The 27,258-nt window shown below is 48.9% G+C and overlaps 1 protein-coding gene and 1 long non-coding RNA gene across 5 annotated transcripts; one reads left to right on the plus strand and one right to left on the minus strand.

Moving 5' to 3' along the window:
* On the minus strand, positions 1-24,254 carry WDTC1 (WD and tetratricopeptide repeats 1). Of its 3 annotated transcripts, none has more exons than XM_071768030.1 (16): positions 23,875-24,254; positions 18,253-18,400; positions 15,987-16,070; positions 15,013-15,059; positions 13,716-13,827; positions 13,396-13,583; positions 12,157-12,339; positions 11,262-11,356; positions 9,890-10,005; positions 8,692-8,767; positions 6,594-6,690; positions 5,256-5,429; positions 1,902-2,137; positions 1,382-1,550; positions 762-954; positions 1-607 (listed from the first exon to the last, which is right to left on the minus strand). In XM_071768030.1, the coding sequence occupies exons 2-16, from the start codon at positions 18,358-18,360 to the stop codon at positions 410-412; spliced, it is 2,076 nt and encodes a 691-aa protein (XP_071624131.1). In that variant the 5' UTR covers positions 18,361-18,400; positions 23,875-24,254; the 3' UTR covers positions 1-409. The 3 variants fall into 3 exon arrangements, with proteins under 3 accessions (XP_071624131.1, XP_071624132.1, XP_071624130.1); XM_071768031.1 differs by lacking the exon at positions 23,875-24,254 and adding an exon at positions 23,335-23,843; XM_071768029.1 differs by lacking the exon at positions 23,875-24,254 and adding an exon at positions 18,619-18,702.
* On the plus strand, positions 22,928-26,096 carry LOC139807277 (uncharacterized). Of its 2 annotated transcripts, none has more exons than XR_011730515.1 (3): positions 22,928-23,390; positions 25,192-25,311; positions 25,698-26,096. It is a non-coding gene; the product is annotated as an uncharacterized lncRNA (long non-coding RNA). The 2 variants fall into 2 exon arrangements; XR_011730514.1 differs by lacking the exon at positions 22,928-23,390 and adding an exon at positions 24,310-24,807 and having other exon boundaries at positions 25,175-25,311.
* Positions 26,097-27,258: the final 1,162 nt, after the last annotated feature.

Raw genomic sequence — 27,258 nt, forward strand, 5'->3', positions numbered from 1 at the left:
TCATTCCATAAACCCTGCCCTAGGTTTGTATTTTATTCAGGAATTTAACAGCTCCTCTGCAAATGCAATGTCCCCCTGTACCAGATCATACAGCAGCTCTGGGAAAAAAAAAAAAAAACAAACAACAAAACCACCGGCTTACACTGCTTACAGACAACTCAAAGACCCCTGGTTGGGACTAAATTCCACTAAAGGCAAACCCCAGACTGCACTGCCATGCTGCTCAGTGGCGTGACGGGAGAAGGAGGAGGTGGTGGTGGTTTAGAGACAGCTGCTCCTGCCCCTGCCAGCTTGTCCTACCCTGTGCATAGTGCGAAACAGTGCAGTCAGTCATCAGAAAAGTTCTGGACCAAGGAAACTAGGTTCCCTTTCAGCCAAACAATTAAAAGGAAGGAGAGGCAGTTGTATTTTAGCTGGGCCGGCATTGGACTTGCCCCTCTGAGCTGTCTTCATCATCTGAGCCTCCAGCCCCACCACTGGTCAGTCCTGTAATCCTGTACCCCATGTTCAGCAACATCACCTCCAGCGGGTCCGCGTTCATTCGCCTCTGGTTTGCTTGGGAAGCACCTTCCATGTCCACCACCACCCGACCATTGAGAGTCTCACTCTGCAGGACAAGGAGGGAGAGAACTCAGAGAGGCAGCACAAGGACCAGAGAGGGGTTTTTGATGTTGCTGCACCTCCCCAGAGGTCCTGGTAGGAAGGATGGGTTGTGTGTTGCACGCCAGGACAATGTAACCCCTTTTTTCTGTGGCTCTTACCTCTGGCCTGGGGTTCCAGAGTCGTACAACTGGGTCAATGCCACTGGTGGCCAGGAAGCAGTAGCTGGGGTGAGGCTGGAGACAGTTGACAATCGACTCATCTCCCTGCAGCACTCTAACAAGGTTGGTGGTTTCTTTCTCCCAGATGAAGAAGGAGCCATCGTCTGACCCACTGACTATGTACTGTGCATTGCTAGGGGGAGAGGAGCAGAGACAGGAGATGACAGCTCAGAGCCACAGCCAGTCTCTAGCAGACATGAGAACCTCAGCTGGCTTCTATACTCAGCAGGCTGCCACCCCTCATGCTCACAGAGCCAGATAAACCTTTCTGTGTTGGTTCCCTCCAACCTCAGGATTCATGTTTTCAATCCCAGATGGCTTTTTTTTTATTATTATTTTATTTGGAAATGTTAACCCAACCAGGTCCTCTGTGGATCTGCTACTGAACTCATGCAGCCACCCAAGGAGGAGGGGTTCTGTCATCTTTTTCAACCCTGCAAACCAGTGTCAGAGCCATTTTAGGAACAGTCACACGGGGCTACACGTGAGGCTTTATCCGACAGCAGCGAGCATCCTGCTGCTGCTCACCCTCCTGTCCTGCAGCCCCCTCACCAACATACCTGCCAAAGAAATTGGCCTCTTTGATGTCTGTAGTGGTGTTACAGTGGCCACAATATCTGAATTTGTAGTCGTAGCTACGCTCCCTCAGCACCATCTCATCCTCTGAGATGGAATCCTTGCGGCCTGTGGCTCGCAGCCGGATGGGGCCACCCCCTTTCTTGTCTTCAGCTGGAAAGGCAGCAGAGAGCCCTCATCACCATTTGGAGAGGAACAAGTTTGCAGCAAAGAGAAAAAAAAACACTCAAGGAGATCACAACAGCTTTAGAGAAGAGTTAAGGACCGTTCCAGAAGGGCAGATGATCTCCTGGCTCCATCAGCCTCAACTTTTATCACACTTTCAAGAGCAAACCAGGACCAGGCACAAGAGGCTCAGGCCAGTTTTTGTGCAGAATACCCATCAATCTCTCTCGGAAATTGGAGCTTTACTTCAGAAGGGCAGATTAAGGAGAAAATTCCTTGTCTGACCCATTAGATTTTAGCATAACCTTGAAGCACCCCCCCAGCCAAGGTGCCACTCACCATTATCACTCTTGGAGAAGAGGGCGGCGTTGATGTCCCTGTCGAGCGCGTCGCAGGCACTGCTGTGAGCTTGTTCTGGGAACTTCCCTTTGAAGTCATCCAGACATTCCAGAGCTTCTGCCACGTACTTGAGTTCAAAGAGACAACGGGCAAGACGGAAATGGGCCTTCAGGTGGCATGGATTCAAGGATATGGCCTTCAAGCAGTCTCTTAAAGCATCGTAATGGTCCCCGTCCCTGAGGAAAAGGCAGAGGAGGATCAGCTAAGCTGAAGCAGAAACAGCAGACATTTCCCACAGCTGTTTCCCAGCCCTTGTTTCACTCCAAAGCACGTTGGTTCCAGCCCTCTCTGTGCCAGCAGACACCCCCCAAGCTCAAGTCCTAACAGCATTTGCTGTTTCCCAGGGGCACCATCTGCCCAAGCCCAGCTCCTCTGCTGCACCTGCAGACACAGGAAGGCAGCCCTGGAACGTGAGCACCCAGGGAATCCCAGCAAGCCTTGACCTGCCATTTTAAATCTGACAGAGCAGAGCTCCCGGATAGAACACATTTAGGGAAGTCCTTTGAAGATGGAGGATGCACAAACCCTCTGGCCAAGCAGACACAAGGCTTCTTCTCCTGCAAGGCAAAGCAGGGGCCTCCTGGCAGCACGGCAGCTCACGCGTGCCCCTTGGTGGAAGCAGAGTGTGGCAGCATGCTTCCTGCACACTGCCACTTGTAGCCCTGGAGATGCTACAGAGCCATGGACAAACACCTAAAGCACCAGGGTTGGTTTTTTTTATCCCTTGCCTTTAGAGGAAAATTCTTAAAATTTTGGTGTTCTAACAGATTGATATCATAATGGATATTTAGCACCTTATTGACAGAGATTAGGTGCCACTTCCCTAAGCTCCATGGCTGCAGGAGCTCTGGAAGCAGGAGAGACCTGAGCTTTGTGTGCTGGTGTTCAGTTCAGAGTGACTGAGGAATCAGCCAGGGGTGACACACCTGGTGCCCCAGCATTGAGACTAAAACTGTTCAGATGCACCACAACCTGTCACAGAATCACTGAATGCTTGGAAGGGACCTTAAAGATCATCTAGTTCCAAAACTTATGTTTTAAAAGAGTGCCAAGTCTCCATGGGATGGCTGATAATAATACTGATGATGATGTTTTTCACACCTGTAACCTAAATGCACTGGACCTACAAAGTCTGAAAGGGGAAGGAGCTGCCCTCTGCCTTCCACAGGGTGGCAATTTTACCCCACATGGAGAATTTGTCAGGGAAGAGGTGCTCCTGGGTCTCTAACTCATAAAAGGGAGCTCCAAATCCTTTGGGCTGCATGCCAAGCAGTGCCTATCCCCTGCCACAAGCATGTTCTGCAAACCATTCCTCCTGTTGCTCCCTCCCATCTAGGTGGGCATTGCCCACAGATTACAGTGCAGAAGGTGAAGTGCTTTGCCCATGAGATCTGAGCAGAAGAAACCTGGTTCTTCAGGGCTGATTTGGGCAGCATTTTGTTGATCCTGGGGGCTGATGCACAGCACCAGGTCACTTTTATTCAAAGGAAGAGAGAATGCAGGTTACCTGTTGTGTGACAGATGGGTGCCTTGCACTTTTGGAGCTGACTGAGCTATTCTGCCACCCTCAAAAACCCTTTGACCTCAGCTACCCATGTCAGAAAGCCCAACAGACTGGACTGAAAATGGACACATTGAGATGTAAAGCAGGCACTGACCTCTCCCAGTGTTCCAGGTTTGACTCAGCTTGTGCAAAACTGCTCTAACTAGAAATCAGCAAAGTTCTGTCAACACAGACTGCTAAAAGCCATCAGGAGAGTGATGCAGGGAGGAAATTTTAAAAGGAGAGCCTTAGAAGTGCTGCAGAGTATGAACTGCACCTTAAGGGAGATGAGCAAGGGGGGAGGTCAGAAAATTGCAGAGTTTCCTTTTTTCTAAATCTGTTACTCAGCAAACAAGGCCAGAGCAAGACCTGCAATACTCTGTAGCTGTTCCTGCTCCAGACACGAGGGACACCTCAGTGACACAGGGTGGGTCACTCTCCAGACACATCCCAGCCACCAGCAGCTGTTCCTAGCAGCCCCTTTTTTTCTGCACCTGAGATGTCAGCTCAGTATCATTTTAATTCTCATCACTGCATGCCACAGAAACCCACTGTGGGTGTATTTTCACATCTCCCTGCTACCAAAAACTGTAGCAAAGCACAAGCTGACACACAGAAAGGTTCAGATCTGTCAACATCCTTTGGGGAGAACGATTCCTCTAAGAAAAAATGTCATTTGTGAGATCAGCACTCAGTTTCCAACTTCCAGGCCTTAATCCCAACCTTTCTCCTCCCTCTGAACACAGGGGTCTTTTTGAGGCAGCTCCCAAATCTCTGCTCTCCCAAACCAGCCAAAAGGCCAGTGACCAACAGCCCCAGCAATGCCTGGCTGCTCCTTCTCTTGGCAAGGAGATGGGAATATTCATCCTGGGGATTCCAGCAGGGAGAGGAGAAGGGTATCCTCAACAAAGCAAATGTAGATGAAGGAGCACAGCTATTTTCAATATGTTAATGGCAAGTCATGCTCCTCAGTCTTGCTCTGCTCAAGGGGACAGACACTAAAATAACTCAGCTGTATCTTGCAGATGCAGCTCTGGCTGTTGGTCAGAGAAGACATCACCTGCTGCAGAGGTTATTGACAGCATGGTTTGCAACCATCCAGACAGAACCTCCCCCAGACTCTGAGGCACCAGCTGCCACCTCTCCAGCTCCCTCCCTGAGGTTTGTTTCCAGCCAAGGGGAGCAGGGGTTAGCTGGGATGCCACAGGAACCACCAGGTCACCTCTGACTATCTGCAGTGCTGGTGAGTTGGATAAAGCAGCAATCAAAGCACAGTCCTACAAGAATTTTTTATCATGAGAGCTGAAGGTCCCAAGCAGAGTAACCATTACCCCATCTCCTGACAGCAGATTTACAGACATGCTCCAAGGCAGGTCAGAACTACCCAAACTAACACAAACACCCTCAGACACACTCCTCATGCTCTTAACTCAGGGAAGTGGATTTTTGATGTCTTTTTAAATAGCCCAGAACCTTACCCAGTGTGCCAGTGGACAGAATGATGAGCTGCTCTCAGCTCTGCTCCCCTGTGCAGTACCCATGCCTGGAACCCCCCCAACACAACCTGCTGGGCAACCCCCTTGCTCCCTGCCAGAGGTGACCCATTTCCATGATCCCAGAACCCAAAACTGCTCCACACAGAGGGAAGCCAAGAGCTCCCCAGAGGACACCAAAGTCTCTGTGGCACTCAGAAGGCAGTGCTGGGCCCTGCCTGTGCCACCACACTCCCCTGATGCTCTCTGCTTCCTTACCATTTACGTTTCATGTAGGCAGCAGCTCTGTTGCCATACAGCATGGCATTGTTGGGGGCTTTCTGGACTGCTTTGCTGTAGAGCTGGATGGCCTGAGTCCACAGCTGGCAAGCAAAGGCCTCGTTGGCTTGCTGCTTGATTCTCTCCAGGTAGGGAGGTAACTCCACTTGGGGACTGAAAGGAAAGAAGAAAAAGAGGACAAGTAGGTCTGAAGGCTCGGATAACCCCAACTCAGCACCAGCAGTGGTTTGTTTTAGCTTAGCAAACATCAGCTAATCAAAAAAGTTTCAGGAAAAGGCAAAAAAAACCCCAGACTCTGTATCACCTGACTTTAGGAGGAAGGCTTTTTGGGTTTTTTTTGGACCATCATTTGACTGTTTCCATCATATCTTGATATTCAGGCATACACTCAAAATTCAACAGCAGATTATTTTAAGCATTAAACCCCCCCAACTTCACCAATAGATCTTTGCTTTGACTGCATAACCAGCATCTCCAACCCTCTTTTAAGCAACATACAACAGAATGCCAGTTCAGAAGGAAACCAAAGGTCCCTCTGAGTTCACAGGGCTGCACAAGGCCCCCTGCTCAGCAACCCAAAATTCCAGCTCCATCTCTGCTGCCGTGCTGGAGGGGCCATCTAGAGGAAACAAGCTGAAAACATCCAAAGTGACTTTGGTGGAACCTAAACTACCCATATATGGTATTAAGCAACTGTGTCTTGACTTTTAACCATGTCTGGAGGAAAAACTGTCACCAAAATGTGCTTCCAGTCTGCTTTTGCTTTGCCCCAGCTGTTTTTTGCTGTCAGAGAATAAAGCAAGCAGCATGAACAATAGAAGAGAGCTCTCCATCCATTCCTAGCTCACACCCAGGCTGCAGGAATAAGGACACCAGTGTCATTGTCATAAAGCAACTCTGACTGCTTCAGTTCAGTTTGCAGCAGGCAGGTGACCAAAAAATTGGCAAAGGCAAGCAAGGCTCTTTTGACCTGACAGCTTCTCCTTTCTATCAGGACACAGTTCCTGCAGGCCAGGAAGTAACAGCCACTCAGGACAGCCAAGAAAACCTTGCTTCCAGGCCTAAAAACTCAGTCCTTGGTTTTTCTCTGCAGTAACTCATCATAAGAGGGGAAAAAATCCTCATGGGCAACACTCCCAGAACACTCTGGCCCAATCTAACTCGTTCACAGCCCATCCACCAGAATCAAAACCAGCTCCTAGGACAGAGGCCACCTGGCACTCAAGTCAAATTGCCAAGCTGATCACACCTTGTTTAGCAGCACCTGACCCTGGTAAGAGGAAGAGAAGAAGAACAAAGCTGAGGGGAGACCCTTACCTGACATGTGCTCTCCCTTCAGACAAACGGAAGCCATTGCTGTGGAGGTGGATGCCATTTGACACTCCATTGGTAGAGGTTTTTCCATTCTGCACCTCTGTAAATTAGGGAAAAAAACCCAAGAGTCATGCTGAGCACCACTACAGATTATACAAAGTAATATCTGAAGCTTCAGGGGTTTAATTTCCAGCAGAGCCAAGCCAACAGCACAGCCCCACTGAGAGCAGAACTTCCATGATTCCCCACACTCTGCCTCTTCCTCCAGCCACCTGGCTTTGATTTTCTTACATTTCCTACAAAATCTCTGCAGCAACCTTTGCAATGCAGCTCTAGAACAGAAAACTAGATCCACACAGTACACACACACACACACACACACAAAGAGAGGACACCTTGAGCTGAACTGCCTTCAGGCTGAGAGTACCTGAGTGATCACCTGAGGTTTCAAACTGCAGAAGCATTTAGTAACTTTGTAGTTTAGTTAACTTTTAGTTAACTACTAACTGTAGTTTTAGTTAACTTTTTAGTTTTAATGAGTATTTTATGAGTAACTTTGTGTTTTAGATTCACTCAGATAAAGAATCCTACAGCTAAGTTGTTAAACATGTAATAAAACAAGGAGCATGAGGGGAACCACTGGAGGAATCCATTAAATGCATTCCAGATGCTTTCTTCCTTTTGTTCTCTTCTTGCCCTGCTGCCCAAGGAGACATTAGAAGCTGAAGTCATCCTCTGAAGGTCACACAGAGGCAAATGTCATTTGCCATTTCTGTAGAAAATATTCAGCTTAAATTTTTACAAACTGCATTCCTGTTGCAGCTGGGAGTGCTCCTGCAGCCATTTCACAGTTTGGAAAATTGGGGAGAATGTCCCAACCAGTCTACTGAACCACTCAGAGATTTCAGGGCAGGTTTAGTTTGGAACTTAAGAAAAACTTCTTTCCAGAAAGGGCTGTTAAGCTCTGGAGCAGGCTGCCCAGGAAAGTGGTTGAATCACCATCCCTGAATGTGTTAAAAAAATTATACAGGTACAGTGCTTGGAGCCATGGTTCAGCAGTGAGCTGGCAGAGCTGGGTTAGCAGAGCTAGGTTAAAGGTTGGGCTGGATAACTTTACCAGGCTTTTCCAACTGATCCTGTGATTCAGTGTGCACAGACAAGCATGCACATGAAGTTCAGCCTTTGTACCCACTCTGCCTTTCCACAGCCTTTGCCTGAACTTTCTGTCCCCAACAGGGTGGGGTGTTTGCAGCAGCCAGACTCCCCTGAGCCTGTTCAAACCCTGTCCTGAAAAGGTTGAGCTCCCCAGAAACCTCAGCAGGGATCACCCACATGCACTGGAGACAGAGGAGAAAGGCAGGGAGGGTGTTTGCTACCAGGATGTGAGTCTTAGATTAAGGCCTAAGGCAAGCTGAGTACACATCAAACTCTGCCAGAGCACTCCTGGAACAGGGAAAGGGCTGAGCAGGGAACACTCCCTGATAGGAGTCTGTCTCTTCCTAGGGAACAGTGTTAGAGCCACCCAGTGCAGTAGCTGTGAACAAACAGGCCCTGTGAGAAACAGGGCCAGGAATAAAAAGGCTTTGGGATTTACTGACTTGTCAAATGAATGACTTTTTGATTCAACTATCTCACCACCAGGAGAGATATTAGTGCCAGGGCAGATACTTAAACTAAGGAAGAGATTGTTCTGTCTCCTTCCTAATGGGTGTTCAAGTGGAGAGCAGACAGAATCTACATTTTACCAATACCTTTAAAAAAAAAGAATAGCAATATACCATTCCCATGTCTGTCCACTAAAGTTTTCCTTTTAGTTGAAGGCAGGAAACCAAGACTTCAGCCACACCACAAAGTCTCCTTTATGCAGAGCTTTAAGCTTCTCCTTAGCTCACACATGCACACACCTCTCAAGAGCTCACTTTTTCCCTCCAGACACACATTTTCTGAAAGGCTTTTAGAACTCAGGGTATGAGCTGCACTGTAGGAACAGCCATGCCCTACTTCATTTTCCTAACTCCTGCCCACACTGGGCTGCACTCAGAGTTGGGTATCCCATGATTTCAGTGCTTTCCACTCACTTTCCTGGCAGCATCTTACTTACCCCCTGAAGTATGGCATTTCTTTGGGAGGAGAAAAGTGTAGGGTCGTTGTTTGTATGTTAGATCAAACAAATAGACCTAAGGAATGAAGGAAGAGAAGGAGAGGGGAAAAAAGTTAGTGAAACATAGGTGCTCAAGTCACAGAAATAAAACAAGGCTGGGTGGGCACGTGGTTCCATGTTTGTGTTTTGCTATTTCCAATTTTCAAACTGGGAATCTTGTTTCTAGACAGGTACCCAGAGGATGACAGCTGTTCCTGTGGCACGTTGCATTCCAGCATGGGATTCAGAAAAAATAATCTTGAGAAACAGGAGCCCTGTCTTACTCAGGAATTAAGAAAACCCTCTCCACATCTACACAACTGAAAAGGTGACTTGATCACAAATCAACCTGCTCAAAAAGATTCAAACTCATTAAGATTATTTAACTATTTAATTAACAAAGTGATCACAAAGAAATCCAACATTTCTTAAGAGAAAAGAGAGAGACAAGAGTCACTCTAAAATGAATCCAGGATTTCCTGGGAAACTTTGAAGGCAACCCTGTGAAATCCTGATTTAAAACTGTCCTGGTCCAGGAACTGACAACCCAGATCAGACCTGCAATCCATCTAACTCAGCACCTTCTCTTAAAGGGAATGAGTGCAGGTGTGAGAAAGAGATCTGTAGAGGACAACCACAGAGTAACCTGCTCATGAGCAAAGGTCCTGCTTAATCCGTGCTGATTAATGCTGTCAGGAGGATTTTCTCATTTCCCTGATAGGCTTTACAAAAGACCCATGAATATCACCCAGAGCTTAAAATTAAAGCAATCAATATTCCAGGTGAAGGTCTTTGCTTCTCTAAGTTCCTTATTCACTACATTTTATCACAGAAGCAGTTTGATGTTTCAAGAATGAGTGATGAAATCTTTTCTAGGTCAGGAGAGGTCTGTTCCAGAGCTCTTGGGTTTTTTCCTCTTCCAGAGAGCAAAATGTCAATTGGAAACCAGAATGTGGCACAATTTTCATCAGTGGTAGCATAACAAATAAACCCTTAACACCAAGCATTTAGTCTGAAGGAATCAAGCAGCAAGTTTACAAATCAATCATTTTCCCCCCAGAGAAGATGCTGCACCCGTTTTCAAGAATGTCCCCAGCATATGGTGACCCAAACACAACTGAGTGTGAAGCTTTCTGCCAAGCTTCAGCTGTCTTCTTACCTGCTCCCCTCCCATGTTGACCAAGAGCTCAGTGCCATCAGGACTGAAGGTGACATACGTGGCCACCAGGACTCTCAGACGGTTGTTGTAGTCTGGAAGTTTTACTGGAAGGTGTCCTGTGGAGGGAAGAGATCCCCAGGGATCAGGATAACCAGGAACTGGGCTGTGTCCCACCCCAGCTGCTCCCACGGACAAGAGGTTGTTAGGAGAGCAATGTCATGAAGGGCATGCACCTAAGTTTAGTGCAAGGGTGGTGAGACTCTGGAAAAGATGGCCCAGAGAAGTTGTGGATCCCCCCTGTGGATCCAGGGAACACCCTGGGAATGTTCAAGGCCAGGTTGAATGAGGCTTTGAGCAACCTTGTCTGGATGAGAGGTGTCCATGGGCAGGCAGGTTGGAGATGATCTCTAAGGTCCCTTCCAACCTAAGCCATTCCATGATTCTGTGATTTTCCATTTCCTGCTGCTGTTCCTGCATCCTTCCATCAGCTCCCACATCATGCAGACTCAGAGCTGCCTCTTCACTAGTTCCAGGTATCAATTCTCTATGGCCATCTCCACATGAAGAGAAGATTGGGTCACAGCTAGCTTGCTAAAAATGAAGTCTGCAGAACCCAATAAATTGCAGTTTTAGGGATTCCCTATGGATTTGGCTTCTGTGATTTGTGGCCATCTGTAAACAAATACCTCCATCTTCAAGCCTCTAATCAGGTTTCCTTAATAAAGCCCTTAACACAACCAAACCAAAGCTCCTAAATATTCAGCTCACACACAGGTTCTTTGCTTCAGACAGCAGATGTGTTGCATGACCAATTCAGGGGACCTAAGAAATCCTCCAGTGGGACTCATCAGAAGCATGACTGTCAAAACTGGTCTGCTGAACATGCTGGTCTAAAGATACTTCTAAAAATACAGACATTTGGGGAAAAAAAAAAAAAAAAAGATAGTAAATAATGAGCAATTGCCCAGATACTGCATCGCTGACTCTTCATCTGCAGGATGAAGACAAAGCACTTTTGTGCCAAAAAGATTTTGAACAGCAGCCTTGCTGGGAGCAGTTCCAAGAGAAAGCCCCTGTAGCACCCAGGTTATCCAATCTTTGACTTTCCAATAAAAATGACAAAAGGATATTTTTGCAGCAGACAAGAAGCAGCAAGGCCAGCTCAGGAACACACCCCACTGCCAGATCATGGAAAGTGGGCAGGTAACATAAGCAGGAATTCACAGCACAGAAGTGAAATAAAACTGCAATTCCATGGAACACGTATCAGGAGAACTCCTCCAAGCAGTGGCTTCTTGTGTGATAGGTGGAACTCTGCTTCTTCAGGCACTGAAGTCCCACAAGTCACCCCCAGCACAGGTCCCCCCCATACCTGCCACGTAGTACTGTGCTGCCCCATCTGGGAGAGGTTTCTGTCGGTCACAGAATGTGTGTACTCCAGCTGAAGGGCTCTGCTTCATGCTTTTTCTAGCCAGAAAGAAGAACAGTCTTAGAACCCCAGCATTCAGTTGCTGGAAGCCTGCTCTATGCTGACCCATCTTGTTCAGAGATGAGGGCAAAGCCTTCTGGCCGCCCAGCCAGGAGCTTGCCCCACACATGGATAAAAACAGGGAGGGGGGGGAGAAGAGGGGATAGAAAATCTTGAGGAAAACTCCACAGGGAGAGAGGCAAGTGCTGGGTGACCACAACAGCAGAGCCTTCAACACATCTTCTTCGGCCCCTCAGTTCAAGAAGGACAGGGAAGTGCTTGAAAGAGTCCAGCGCAGAGCTACTGAGATGATTAAGGGAGTGGAACATCTCCCTTATGAGGAAAGGCTGAGGGAGCTGGGTCTCTTTAGTTTGGAGAAAAGGAGACTGAGGGGTGACCTCATCAATGTTTTCAAATATGTAAGGGGTGAGTGTCAGGGAGATGGAGTTAGGCTTTTCTCTATGGTGACCAGTGATAGGACAAGGGGTAATGGGTGTAAATTGGAGCATAGGAGGTTCAAGTTGAATATCAGAAAGAATTTTTTTACTGTAAGGGTGACAGAGCCCTGGAACAGGCTGCCCAGGGGGGTTGTGGAGTCTCCTTCACTGGAGACATTCAAAACCCACCTGGACACGTTCCTAGGGGATGTACTCTAGGGGGCCCTGCTCTGGCAGGGGGGGTTGGACTAGATGATCTTTCGAGGTCCCTTCCAACCCCTAGGATTCTAGGATTCTATGATTCTATGAACACATCTCCCTCCCACTCCTGCCTGCCCTGGCAAGGCAGGGACCACCATCACCTGTGGTTGTGGATCATGCGGATGTCGTAGAGGCGGACGAAGGGTCCGCTCGCCCCCACGGCCAAGTAGTTGTTGTCTTGGGGGTTGACTGTCAGGCATTTGGCCTCCACCAGCTGCCCACAGTACTCTGTCAGGTCAATGAGGACTTCCGAGCGTTTGCTGTTCTCCCGCAGGTCGTACTGTCTGCAAAAAGAAGGCAGAGTCAGGCAAAGGCTGGTGCTGGAGGAGGGAGGCAGCGGGACAAGAGGAGGTGGCTCCTGGGGCACTGAGGGACTTCCCTGAGGGAGCCAGGCTGAGGGAGCTGGGGTTGTGCAGCCTGAAGGAGAGGAGGCTCCCAGGGCAGCCTTCTGACACGTGAAAGGGATCTACAGGAAAGCTGGGGAGGGACTTTTTTAAGGGCTTGTAGTGAGAGGACAAAGGTAATTGTTTGCCACTGGAAGAAGGGAAATTTAGGTTAGACATTAGGAAGAAATTCTTTAGTGTGAGGGTGCTGAGACACTGGAAAAGGTTGTCCAGAGAAGTTGTGGAAGCTCCATCCCTGGAAGTGTTTAAGGTCAGGTTGGATGGAGCTCTGAGCAACCTGATTTAGTGGGAGGTGTCCCTATCCATGCAGGGGGGTTGGAACTGGATGATCTTTAAGGTCCCTTCCAACACGAAGCATCCTATGATTCTGTGCTAAAGCAGCAGCACACTTCTGCTCAGCAGTGACCTCCTCTTACTCATCTGGCTGGTACATGAAGAGGTGACACTCATGACAGTAACAGTCATTTGTGCCACGGGTTACTGGAAACATCTCAGTCCAACCTACACCAGGATAACCAATAAAACCAGATCTCTGATGTGCACACACGTATTCAAGTCCCAAATTAAACTGCAAGTCCTGACCTCACAAACAGTAACTCCTATGAAAACTGGGACAGATTCTCCCAGGAACATTGCTCATTTGAGAGTCCCAAAGACTCTGGAGGGAAACATTGCTCAGTGTTTTATCTCCCTCCTGTTTGACATGGCTGATCCTTTCTTGGCCTCCCTTTTCAGTGGAGGAAAACAGAGAAGCTGGGGAGGGTATTTATCAGAGGAGTCTACATTTTAAGATGAATTCTTCTAGTTTCAGGAAAAGGAGAGATTAGCTTAAGCTCTTTGGGACAGAGAGAGTCTCTCTCCAGATCTTTGCATAGTACATACTGCAAGGGATCCTAATCCAATTAATTTGGGGGCAGAAAAACCAGAGTTCTGTACCTGATCAGCCCATCTTCTGCTGCACTCCAGAAGGTGTTAGGCCACATGGGAGCCGTGGCAATCCTCTTAACTCTGTTGGTGTGATCTCCAAACATGTGGATGGTCTCCTTGACAGTCAAGTCATGGACATGCACCTTGGAATCTGCAGCTCCTGTGATGAGGATCCGATCCCCTGAATGAGGCAAGAACTGTGGGAGACAGAGGAGATTACTGGGGGGTGGAGGACACTGCTTGCAGGAAAATATTTCCCAGTAAGGATCTATTTTCTTGCTGCTTTGGTTGCTGATTTTGGGAGCTGTTCATTCCTTCTGACCATTTACCTTGACAGAGAAGATGTTTGCTGTGTGTCCTGTGTGCATAGAAAGGAGTTTCTTGTGGTGCAGAGGATCCCAGACAATGGTGTGCTGGTCATCAGAGCCAGAGGCCAACAAGCTAAAAGAAAAAGAAGAGAAATATGCAGTGGGTATTCTTTTCTGAGATGAGACCAATTTCTTAGAGTGGTTTGACCACAGAGAGCCATTAAGTCAATTCAGCTCTAAAGAGCCCACTTCCTCTCTCTTTTCTCAGCTCTGTATTCCTGTTGCTCCCTGTGTGCCAATCCATTCAGGGAGCTAAACCAGCCAGAGATCAGCTCCACAGAAAATACAGCAAGTGGTTTGCCTCAGTTTAGCTCATTGAACCAGCTCACCACAGATTCAGATGGCACAGGGAAAAAACAGCAGGAGCATTTGGTCACCAAAAAAAAATGCAGGGCCTCCATTTTCCTTATTAGCTCAGCTGCACTGACTGCTCCACATCATTCCTGAAACCAAGGCATTCATTCCTGGACTCTGGAAGTGTCCAAGAAGTCCCAAATCAGGGCTCATGTTGCAACTGACAGGCTGCTGCTTAAGTTTAGGGTGTGGTAGCAGCATTGCAAGGAGCTGTTTGCCTTGTCCAGGTTATCTTCAATTGAGGAAGAAGAACTTGACACCTGCAACTCTCATCTCCTCAGCTGATTTCCTTGTAGCCAGATCTCTTCCAAGTGCCTGAGATTTTCAGTGGTAAATAATTCTGCAGAGTATCAGGCAGCAGACTATGGATCTTGCAAGAGGCATGTCAAGAAATACAGGCTTTGCCTTCCATCCAGTCATTTCTCAGGCAGATTCTCTTTACTCCCCTTGGTTAACAGAAACCCTCCCACATTTAGTTTCCCTCTAACATTGCAGAGAGGGGTAAACACTCTACCTCCCTCCTTATATATCTGTCCCCTAGCAGATGCTTTTAACAGCACAGTGAAGGGGGTGGGGAAATGTCAGCAGCAGCTGGGCAAATCCTAAAGATCCACTATAATCCATAATACCACTTAAGAGAAGAGAAGCAGCCTTCAATCTCCACTTCTTAGTCTGACCATTTCCCTTCTGAACTCACTAAAGAGGCATTTCTAATAATATCCACATATATTTAACAAAATAAAGCTTCTTTTGAAGCCAGACCTTCAACTGTTCAAAACTTTGAGCTTGAGCTCCACTTGCCTAGGAATGGGAAGCAGCTGCTTGTAGGATGTAACCTACATCCTCCTCTGGGAGGACCTGGGTTATCAGTTTGCTGATCCCCCAAATCAAGCCACATACTTACTCTCCTTTTTCATTCCATTCTAGACAGTTGACACACCCAGAGTGACCCTGAGGGGGGAAAAAAAAAAAAAAAACACAGGGAAAATGGTATTACACAAACTTCAGACTTAACAAACAGAGCTGTTCTCAGGCAAGGACACAGGGAGTTCCCCACACATAACAACTCGTTCCAATACAAGCAGGTGTTTGTTTGGTTTTTTTTTTTATCCAAACCCTCCAAAAAACCCACCCACACGGCAGATAGGCACCTCCAAAACACAAACATGCTATAGCAGTCGGGGTAGAAAAGGCAAAATGATACATTATTGTTTTTTTAAACCTGTTGTGTGGAATAAAAGGGTTTAGTCTCAGAGGCTACAGATGAAATCCAGCTGTACAGGTGGAAAGGTGACTTTGCTTCCCAAGCCTGTGGCTAGGCTGACAAATTACATGTGCAGGTTCTCAGGGAATGCAGGGAAAACACACTTCTGATAACTCTTTGAGAAGCACCTTGCTGCTGGGTGACTCTATCATCCATCTTCATCCAAATTAACCAACAACTGCAACAGGAAGGACTAGGGGAGCACTGAGCAGTGTGGGATATGGGAGATGTGACTGAAAAGGGGGGCAAGTTAATCCTTTCCTCCTCTAAACCGAGACAATTTTCACATTTCCTTAAGCTGTGCCAGACTGCAATAAAACAGCTCAGTCCTTAGGCAACATGTAACAGTCTTCAGCATTAGCTGAGCATCTTAAACAGTTGACAGTGGCCTTCTTCAGGCCCCAGTGCTGGGATTACCTGACCCACGCCCCTGGAAGGTTCCCTGCTCGGTGCGTTAGGTAACGCAGAAAGCTCACACAAGATCTCACTGAGCTATTTCAGGCTCGAAGGCAGTTTAGGGGACTAAGTAATCAGCATCTATCCCATACAAGAGAGACAATTCCAGGCAGTCTCTCATGCTCTGCTTCCTTGGTGTCTGAGCACTGCCCACTCACCTGCAGCTCTGCTTCCAGGCCCAAGCGTCGGATGAAGGGGTCGGTGACGTGATAGTGTCGTTCAAAGCCCAGTGCACCCCTCTCCTGCAGGCAGCAAACAAGCACCAAACTGATGACAACACAGCAAACATCCTTTTTTTTGGTTTGTGGGTTTTTTTTTTTTTAGCATTTTAAGAGAAGATCCAAGAGGTTGAAAATCAAGCAGGGGTTTTGCCAGCTATTGAGGTGCCTCTCCTGTAGGAGGGAGTCACCATTTGCCTCCGTTCCAGCCAGCAGTTTGTAATCTTTGCCCTTGAGTTGGTTTAAAATGACATCTATCTAATTGCCAGGCTCCAGCTGGGTAGTCAAGAAGAGCTTTGAGAGGACCACACCAAGAGAGAATACATTGCCTACTCTGGGGCAGAAAGAGAAGCTAGAGAAGAGGCTGGGAATGCCTGCTGTAAGGACTGCAGAAGGAACTCGCCCCTGAGGACTGCAGCACCGGACCACAGCTGCTGAGGAGAGGTTTGCCATCCCACCCTATCTGTCCTGAAGCACCACCACCCCCAAGGGGACACGTCTTGGGGAACTAAACTGGGCAGCATCCCTTTTGAGAGGGCTTATTTCATCAGCAATGGAGGAGGAGAGTGTAGCTGCAGCACCACGGCACAGCGTGTTCCGCGGGGAAGGGAACAGCTGCCACAGAGCTGTGTCAGTACAAATGAAGGTGAAGAAAAGCAGGGCAGTTGTTTCCCCTGTGATCTCACAGGGTTCACAGATGCATTAGCAGATGGCTCCAATGAAAAAAAGGCCAACTGCAGAGGCAGGCAATGGAGAACAGGGAATGCAAGTCATCTTTTGGATGGAACATCGAATGACCGAGGAGATTCCTTCCGAGGACCTGATCCAGCCTGGGTCCTGTCCCATGCCTTGCTGTAGTCAGGCAACACCAGCAGGAGCCTTCCTTAGCACCATGTACAGAGGAGAACATGAGTGTCAGAAATTACCCTGATGGTCCTGAGAACATGTTAGGAGTCACAGAGCAGCCACAAAGAACCAGTGTACCACGTTACAGCTCTGCAGAGCAGCGTCTGGTAATGAACTCTACCACAACAAAAGCCATTTGAAAACAGAATGGGGAGACAGAAGGGGACTGAAGGAAAAAAAAAAAACCAACCAAAAACCAAAGCAAAACAGGCTTTTTGCAGTGACAACCATTACAAACTTCAAACCCATCAATGTATTTTCACAGAGAGCCTTCCCAAAACCCTGCCTGGCCAGTGCAAAGTGCTGCAGTTATAATTACCTTGCTACTGCAACCTCTGTGGCTTTGTGAGGTCTGTGCAGTGGGATCCTGCTTTTCCTACAAGAAGCTGTCAGACTTAGCAACCTTCCCAAGGTCACACATGAAAGTCTAACAGAGCAGACAGTGTGAAAAAGTCCCAGGCTAATGCTCCAACCACAGCCCCATCCTTTCCTTGTTAGAGCAGCGAAATAAATCTTTGCACATGGATTAAATTACAAGCTTATAATACAGAGTTTGGGACCAAACTGTGAAGTGAAGTGAGCATTCAAGCTCCTACTTCCTTATTCTGGCCACTAACGGGCCATTTTTGTGAATGCTGATTCCCAGCAAAGCTGCAAATGATTTTAAGGCCTCTGAGTCCAAGTTATAATTGCCCATTGTGTCTGCTGTAGCTGGGCCCTGCACGTTAAGAGGTATTTCACAAATGCAGCCATCAGATGACTGATCCGACCACCACAGAAGTTTTTCCCTACACAAAGGAAGCAACACATCACTCTCTAAAGAAAAAGAGACAGAAAGAGACCAAGACAGAGATCATTAGCTGTGCTGCAGTCAGAAAATACCTTTGATGGCAAGATCACAGGGAAGGGAACACATAAAGAAGCAGACAGAAAACTCATGAGGGAAGCTGGCTAAGGGTCCTTTCTGGCACCCAAACACAAGGAGCCCAATTTCTTCTCTTCGATGTTGCCCTCAAAAGGAACAGACCTGCTGATGTCAAACCAGCCTGGTGTGCTCCTGCTAGGGAGAACTGGATTCCTGCTATGCCACACTTCACCCCAGCTCTTCATTAAGGACAGCTGCAGGTCCTGTGTGTCTGTTCCCTTAAGCTCCTTACACAGCTTATCAATACCTAAGTAGCAGAGATCTCTTCAGAAGTCAAGGCAACAGCACGAGTTATTTGCCAAACCAGGCTGAATGCTGCTGCTGCTTCAGCTGCTTTCCACCCCCCCTCAAAGTGAAGACCTGGCCAGCACCTACCTTGATCTGTCTGTGGATGATGTCTCTGGTAATGTTGGCTTTTGCCATCTTCGTGCAATGGGGCAGATGAAAAGGAGCTACTGGAAGAGCTGCTGTGCATCCAAGCATGCCACCAGAGCAAGGATCCACACTAAGGGCATTTAATTACCTGCAGGACAGAGGAGGGAGGAAAACAAAACAGGGATATAAACATATTTGGCCATTCATGTCCCATATTAAGTCATTTTTTCCCCTCAAAAGAGCGGTGGCTGAGAAAAGGAAAGGTTTTGGTTAAAGGCTTCTTAAAGGATGGGGAGGAACAATGGGGAGGTTTAGATTAGGTATTAGGAACAATTCCTTTACTGAAAGGGTGGTGGAGTCACCAACCCTGGAGGTGTTCAGAAAATGTGTAGACATGACACTTGAGGAGATGGATGAGTGGGGATGGTGGTGTTGGGCTTGATGATCTCACAGGGCTTTTCCAGCCTTCATGATTCCAGGATTCTATGAAAGCACAGCTGAAGAACACCTGACTGAAGAGCCCATCCCCAATTTGAGAAGAAATTCACACCAAGAGGAGCTCCAGGACTACACCAAGCCCAAGAGACCACTTAGAAAAGACCCTCCAAGTCCAGGGTTCCTGTTCCTCCCACCATCCCATGTCCACTCATCTCCGATCTCCCCTTTTCCAGACTCCACAAGCAACAAGATTTTTGATATTGTGAAGAAAGAAGGCATCAATACTTTTAGCCACCCCTTCTCTAGCACTTACTACATTTGATTATCAGAAAAAAAAATAAAAAAAAATCAAAACCCAAGAGAAGTGTTCCTTAGAAACCACACCAGCCAACCACCAGGTGACATTCTCATCTCAACACCCAACTGCATTAGCAATGAAGGGTGAGCACTTCAAGTTGTATTTCCAGGAGAAATTAAGAGTTTTCCACACTCCTAATGGAGTTCCATGATTAATGCATTAATCTAAATAATTTAAACTCCATCAAATTAGCTACATTTGCTAGAAAATATTCCATCTGCAGAGTGACTGTCCCAACCCTGCTCTGGAGAGCCTGCCTAGCAAACCAGTCTCAAAGAAATTATGTCACTCACCTCATTTATAAGCCACAGGCCCTGTGCTGTCCCATTTTGATATTTTTATACTTCTCTTACAATTATTTCAACACTCATTTTGTCCTATGTAACCCAGGAGTTTTCAGTTCTCTTTAAAAGCACTCCCAGGCACAACAAGGCAACATTTTCAAACGAGTCATCTTCTGAATGAGGAAATGCTGATTCACTGAAACAAGGACATTGCACAGCAACAAATCACTCTGCTGAGGGCAGGCAGAAGTTCTGACAAACCCTGCCTGGTTCTCTACCCTCAGTTCATCCCTCAGGAAGGGCAACTCCAGGGCTGTGCAGCAGTACTGCACCCCAGGAGCACCAAAGCTTCATCTTCAATTTGCTTGGGACTAGGAAAAAAGGGACTTTTGACCAGGGCATGGAGTGATGGGACAAGGGGTGATGGCTTTAAGCTGGCAGAGGGGTGATTGAGGTTGGACATGAGGAAGAAATTCTTTGGGGTGAGGGTGCTGAGCCCCAGGGTGCCCCCAGAAGCTGTGGCTGCCCCATCCCTGGCAGTGTCCAAGGTTGGATGGGGCTTGGAGCCCCCTGGGCTGGGGGAGGGGTCCCTGCCCATGCCCTGACTCACTCTCATATTAAGTAACAATTCACAGAATCATTTGAGTTGGAAAAGACCTTTCTGATCACCAAGTCCAGGTGCTGACCCATCCCTGCCAAGGCCACCACAAACCCACATCAATCAGCACCACATCTCCACAGCTCAGAAACCCCTCCAGGGATGGGGACTCCAGGGCCTGACAACCCTTTCCAGGAAGAAACTGTTCCTACAACCCAATCTAAATCCTTCCCTGCCCTGTCCAAGGGTGTCCCTTGATGCCAGGGTTGCTGGGATGCCCTGGGAATAAGGAGCAGCTTTCCATGGGTCCAGCTTAATGCCAAGAGGCAGCAGGGTGACTGCATTAGACCATCAATAATTCCCATTTATTCTTGTAGCAGGATGAGGAAGCCATCAGATTTTGCTACCTATTCCCTGGTTTTCCACCTTGGCATTGGTTTTGCCTGTTCATGGAGCCACAACCTACAAGGGGACACCACCACCTGCCCTCCTGAACCCCTCACAGGCTCGGGAAGGCAAAAGGCTCCTGCAGCAAGAGGACAGGGGGATGGTGCTGACCCTGCAGCTCAGAGGTAAACACAGAGAAGCAGGAGAGACCCATGGCCACCTGTCCCCAAGGCCAGCTCTAGGGACACGTGCCAGCTGGGCTCAACGAGCTGGAGACATCCATGTGGATGTGGTTTCCAGACACACTTTCCTGATAAGCTCTGCTTGGAGTTTCCTGCTAAACTCTGAGGGCTGCTCCCTCCAGAAGTTTGGACAGAGTAAAGGTGCAGGGTGAATGGGATCTGTCATCTCCTCCAGTTCCTCCAGACACCTTTCCAGTGAACAAGCCTCCACCTGTCCTTCTCCAAGGCTGCATCTCCACAGACTCCTTAAACAAACCCTCCAGGATACACAAGAGTTTTCTCCATCCCTGGCTGCAGAGACTCCCTGCATCCCCTCAGCTGAGAGACCTGGGGACTCACTGGACAAACCCATCACACCACAAGGGTCCCCTCCTCACCCCCCTCCTCCCCACAGCCACCCAACCTCTTCTGCAGGAAACTGGGACCAGTGACTGGGGACAGCTAAACAACTTTTTCCAGAACCACCCATTAACCCAAAGCACCCCATGAAATCACACGAGGGACAATATTCCAGCAGATCTCAGTCTTGTCTGAAGCTTTTCACTCTTCTGAGTGCTTCCCTACAACATTCCAAGACTCTGGCCAAGAAGACTCTTAAAGAGCCCTCCTTGCTTTCATGATTCCATTTGTTGTTGTTCAGCAGGAAGAAACCAAAGCTGCAAGACTTTGGGAAACTTAAACTGTTGTGGAATCCCAGACAAGAAGTCCTAAATTCTCATTTCAGGTCAAATTCTGTCCATTTGCCATAACTGGTCCCAATCCCAGACTCACATCCACCACAAATTTGAAACTTAACCAGTTCTTGAGTTCCTGCATCAGAGAATAAACCCCACCTTTGATTCCTTAGAAACAGAGAGGCTCCCAGTTGTGAAGTCCCTTCAAAGAGTCTGTCCAGTTGTCACCACTGAATTGGTACAGGATGTTCCTCTGTCAGCAACCCCTCTGTTTGGTTTTTTTCTCAGCAAAACAGAGGTAGATTCTGTTCACTTTTAGATATATTGTTTCCTAAACCATTCATGCAGTTCCCTGGCTTTTAGCTAAACCTTTCCAACCAACTCATGATGGAAGGAGAGGAATTAAAACCCAGTGAAAAGGGACAATTTGGGCCAGATCTGCACAATTGCTACCAGTGACAACCCCATGAGCAGCTTCACTTTGGCTACATGTGACCTTTTTTGGTCATTTATTAGGTGACACTGGAGCATGTTTCTCCTTCACCTTTCAAGAGCAGACTCAGTTCCAAGCAAGGACAACATTGCCTCATCCCTCCCTGTTCCCAAGCAGTCTGGAACACCCCAGACAGGGCTAAAAACCTGGACCTACACCTCTCACCTCCCCCACACCAACAGCCTCTTCTCAAGCTACACCCAGTGAGAAACACCTCAGCTGCAGTTCCCTCATGGACTCTTCTTCTCCTGCAATGCAAAGCTCCAGAGGCAGAAAAAGAACTTTCGCAACACTTGGCCTTTAAATCTCCAGTCAAAAATTAACAAGCCACAGAGTTCTGCAGGCTGTGGGCTCCAAAGCTGCTAGGCTGTATTTACACTGACACCAACTTAAAGAGCTCCTTAAGCTCCTGAACAAGTCTGCTTTGACAGGGTGCTTTGGGCTACGAGGAGGAAGAGGAGTATCAAGATTCCCTGGCTCTGCCCAGCTGGCTCTTCTCATTTTCCTGAAACACTTGCTCTAAGTCTGGAAGCCTTGACATTGATAATACGATTTGGTATCCACTGCAGCTGGGATTTGGGAGGTTTCTGCTTTGCTGGGATGTATTTTTTTCCCTGCAGAACCACCTACACCCCCCCCCTCACCTCCCCAGGCAGCAGCACCCTGACACAGCTACGTGTGCTGCAGACAGGGGCTTCAAAGTCCAAACCAGAGGGACCCCCACCCTGCAGAACAGCTCCATCAGCACCAGGAAACTCAACAGCACAGGGGGACCCCTGTTAAATCAGGAGTGTTCCATAAGCAAGCCAATTCCCAGCTGGTGGGATGCACCCAAGTTTCTCAGCCTCCAAACTCAAGGTCACTGACAAAAGCAGCACCCAGCACACTGGGAACCCTGCAGCTCCACCACTCATCCCACAGGAAGGTCCCTATGATCCTGCTCTTAAGCATCCACAAATTACTTCACCCTTCCAAACACCACCCAGGACTCAACTCAGCAGGTTTCTTAAGCCTCATAATTTATTTTCCCCTCTCCTCTTTACCTTGACTTTTAAAAGAAGCCACCTTAAAACACACACATTTAGGTAGGTATAGGGTAGTGGGTTTTTTTTTTTTTTTAGCCCCAGGGTTTTTGGGGTTTTTTTGTCCCCAGAGAAACAAGGGGACACTGGTTAGCAGCAGACACCTGGTAAAAAGAAGGTTTTGCTACAGCTGAGGATGTTACCAGGAGCTGCAGCTGCTCTCCAGGACAGATGGCTCAGAACACAGAGCCAGCTAACACCAGAGAAAGGAGCTGCTGAGAAAAGGGGTGGCCAAGAGAAGTGGTAGGGCCTGAGACCTGACAGACCCAGGTCAAGAGGGCAGCAAGTGTCAGGAAAACTCTGCCATGCCCTGAGATGGTGGCTCACAGCGTCCTCCAGCTCAGGCAGCAGCTCTCTAAGCTGGCATCCTACCTCTCCCCTTCATCCTCCAGCTGACACAGCCATCCTCAGGAAGAAAAGGAAGATGCAAGACACCTCAGCCCAGCACGATGCCAAGACCCACATGGTCCAGAAGCTCCAGGAAGGAGTTTAGCCAGCAGACACTGACAGAGGAGGAAAGACTCACCTGCTCTCCAAGGAAAGTGGCTGCAGGACACCCACGGGGGCAGAGGAAAGTTTCAGGTGAAGGCTTTAGTGAGGGAAAAGGGAGCAGGGCAGCTCTTTGGAAAGGGGAAAGGGAGGTCAGGGCAGTGCCAGCTGTGGGCAAGGGGAAAAGAGAAGTCAAAGGGCAGGGACTGAGCCCGGCAGGGGGGTTGGGACCAACCAGAGGATGCGGGAATAGATGAAGAGGGCTGGGGGGGGGAGAGGTGCTTGGTTAGAGGGGCAGGGCAGGCAGAAGGGATGGGAAAATGAGGGTTTGGATAAAGGACATCATCAGAGGCATAGGGGAAAAAGGGTGCGGGGGGTCTGATAAGAGGGGGAGCACCTGACAGGGCCTGGGGTGGGGGGTAACCGGCAGGAAAAAGGGGGGAGGACGAGGGGGGTGTGAGGAGCAAACCTGCCAAGAAAGGGAGGAGAGGGGCGGAGGGGTGGGATAGAGGGGAGGGCAGGGGACACGAGGGGCAGAGCTGAGAGGGCGGGGGCTCGGAGCGGGCCGGTCCGTTACCTGTCAGGGCCTCCCGGGCGCAGCGGGCACTGGAAGTTGCGAAGCTCCATCCATGCGGGGGGGAGTGCGGGACCGAGCGGAGGGGGGAGCCAGAGGGACCCCCGCAAGCGGCGGGCGCCGTCCCCAAGGTTCGGGGAGGGCCCTCAGCCTTGGCCTGGCCTAAACCCCGGCCCTACCCCTCGCCCCCTCCCCTGTTTACCCCCTCAGCTGGCCGGGGCTCACCAGCACCCCCCCCGCCGCCGCTCGCCCCGCGCAGCTCTGCGCATGCGCCACGCCAACTGCGCCACCACCCCCCGGCACCCGCAGTAACCCCGACCCCGCGCAAACGGCGTAAATCGCTTTCCAGAATACTACCCCGGCTTGCCCTCTCGGCCGCCGCCACCTTGTGATTGACAGCTCCCCGAGCCAATGGGAAGGGCAGAACGCTACGCGAGGGCAGCGAGGGGGGGCGGGAACGCAGCGCCGCGAAGGGGCTGCTGGGAGTTGTAGTCGGCGGAGGGAGGAATGGCCGCCTGACAGCGGGGCCTCCACCCGCAGCGCTGGAGCCTCAGGGCCCACACGCATTCCCCTCACCCTCTGACCGGGCCTTTCCGCTGCCCCACATCCTCCTTCATCCTTCAGGCAACCCGGGGGCTGCTTAAAGCCGCCAGGCCTCGCCGGGCCTGCATCCCCTCCCCTGACAGGCCGCAGCGGGGCCCGGGCCCCCACTCACCTCAGGGGGTGCTGAGGGCCTCCATGGGGGCCTCGGCTTTTCCAGCCCCCTCATCACCACCCTGGCGGCGTGGCAAGCTGGCAGCCATCCCACACGGGTCACCCCACTGCAGGGGAAGCCACCAGGGGGGTGACTTTGCAGGCAGCTCCTTCAGGCAGTGAGTTGTGAGCAGTAAAAAGAATCCTCGCACCCCCAGGGTCGGCCTGGCCCCCTGCAATGCAGTGTCACCTCCTCCAGGTAGCAAAAAGTTAGGGGGTTGTTTTGTGTTTGGGTTTTTGTTTTTTTTTTTTCGGGGGGGGACGGGGAGGAGAAGAAAATAAATCTGTGGAAAGAGCCAGGGGGTGGCAGTGTTTGCAAAACCCTTCCCTTCTCCTTCCAGGCACCCTGTGCCCCCCTGGGGACACTGCTGCTGCCAGAGCTTGGGGCAAAGGCAAGGCTGGGATCTTCACTAGTCCTAATTATCTTAATGCACCCTCTCGACAAAGGGGAGGGGGTGTAAAATAAATCAGAAGTCATGAATTCATTACTCTATAATTTGTTTCCGCAATTAAACATTCTGAAATCTATTAATATAAGTGTAATGAGTAGTTTAAATTTTCATTTAGGACTTAATACCACGGCTCCTCGAGAATCCCAGCTGCACAACAGAAGAAAATTGCTACTTGCCTATTCTGTGTTACCAGAAGGAGCAGAAAAACCCTTTAAATCAGACATTTCTTGGAAGGGTGAGGACTCTCCCATACACCTCTGGGCTCACAAATGACAGACCAGTCATTAGCTGTAATGATTTGCCTTCATTTCATAACTCATTAACTTATTCAGCTGTTGTCAAAAGTTCTTTGCAGACAATAATTGTTAATTGTTGTCTCTGTAGCTGTCCAGACTCTTTTAATTAAACAAATAATAATAATTGGGACCCCTCACTATCATCCTTACAACAGGGTTTTATCTTCTTTTCTCAGATGCCATCCTCCTGGGGATGATCTAAAGCTCCACACAGAAAATCACTCAGGCTTTGGGTGCCCTTGATGTGGAAGTTTTATTTGCAGATAGAAAAGAAACTGGGACAGAGGAGGTTGAATTTTTTTTATTTTTTTTTTTTTTCCCACAGTGGTGACAGACAGAACAGTGGCTGGAGCCAAGGAGAACTGGGACTGGGACTTGCTGGTTCTGTCAGAGCTGAAGTTTCTCTCTGCAGTCTCAAAGGGAACTGGAGGAATGTAAACAAGGAGTTCTCCTCCCAGAGCCCAACCTCCTGCAGCATAAACACCACCTTGGAGAGGATCCCCATGGAATGGGGCTGCAGGGTTTTCAAGTCCAAAGAAATGTACAGGGAGCAAGGAATAAAACTGCCTGGGAGCTGGGCTTGCCCTGCTCCCAGTGTTTGAGGGAAAAACAACTGAAGTCATGCAGAAGGCATTTTTGAAAGCTTTCAATAAATAGCTGCCTCCTAGCCTGTCCTTTATCTCTGCTGCACAGAAATAAAAGAGAATTTATGTTAGAAAATCAACAGAGCTTCCACAGAAAGGTTAAATTTTACATCCTGTGCCACAGGGCAGGTGTCAGCAGGTTGACAGACACAGATCTGAACCCTCTGAGAGAGAAGCAACAAGAGTTTGTCCTGCAGACACCTGCCCAGTGAGTCTGGAGCTGGTCTGGGGTTGGTTTGCAGGTTGATCTGGTCAGGCTACAGCAGCTGGAATGAAATTCAGAGCTGGGCATCCTTTCCTTTCCATTTCCCTGCTGAGGGGGGCAGAGCAGAGAAAATGAAAATCACTCAGCTGGGAGAGGAAGCCTGACCAGCACCTGCTGTGCTCAGGCAATTGGGATGGAGGAACAGGGCAAATGGGAACAGGTTGTGGTGCTGAGTCCATCCTTCTCAAAGAGGAAATAAGGGAAATAAGGGTTGGGTCTCCTCAGAAATGGACTATAAATGTAGAGAAACATCTGCACTCCTGGGCTCTCTGAGTAAATCTGCTGCTGAGTCCTTGCCTGATTTCCCAAAAAACCTTTTGGTGGCTCCCTGTGCAATGCAAATGCCATTTGCCTCTGGATGATTGACATCTGCTGGAGAATATTTTGAAGCAAAGCTTCACAGAGGATTCCCTCAATCCAAGGGATGAATTCCACATGATTTACATGTCAACACAACTCTGGGAATCCAGAGCCTGCCTGGTGCTGCCTGGTGCTGTGCAGCCTGTGCTGGGCCATCAGCTCTGTGGGGTTGCCCAGGAAGGTGCCCAGCTCCAAGGCAGGAGGTAGGAAGCATTTCCAGGGGCCAAAGAAGACAATTTGATGAATTCAGGTCTATAACAGCAGCTGATTTTGCTCTCCTTGATGCAGCAGGATAAGCTCTGGTGTATCAGAACTTACGTAATTTACTCCATGGGACATTTTTAAAGCTCCATCTGTCCCTTCCTGCACTTGTACTGCTCTCCCTTTGCAGGCTAAGCAGCTTAATCTTAATTCCTCTTCCTCCCAGTGTGAGGGTGGTGCAAGTTCCAAGAATCAGGCAGGGCTGGAGGAGATCAGACTGCTCTCCTGACCCAGAAGACACCAAGAACTGGAAAAAGCCCCAAGGCAGCTCAAGCCCCCAGGCTTGAGGGGGGGGTTTGCCACTGGCAGTGCTGATGGATTAATTTGGGAATGCAAATTGAATTGGATGTCTCCAG

The sequence above is a fragment of the Heliangelus exortis genome, chromosome 24, assembly GCF_036169615.1.
Source record: "Heliangelus exortis chromosome 24, bHelExo1.hap1, whole genome shotgun sequence".
NCBI lineage: Eukaryota > Metazoa > Chordata > Aves > Apodiformes > Trochilidae > Heliangelus > Heliangelus exortis.

Excerpts from the sequence above, each read along its gene's own strand:
- WDTC1 (XM_071768030.1), bottom strand. The coding sequence starts at position 18,360 with ATGCTTGGATGCACAGCAGCTCTTCCAGTAGCTCCTTTTCATCTGCCC. Across the intron at positions 6,691-8,691 it reads GAAATGCCATACTTCAGGGG|AGGTGCAGAATGGAAAAACC; the intron begins GTAAGTAAGATG and ends CCTAATTTACAG. Across the intron at positions 5,430-6,593 it reads GAAGGGAGAGCACATGTCAG|TCCCCAAGTGGAGTTACCTC; the intron begins GTAAGGGTCTCC and ends CTTTCCTTTCAG.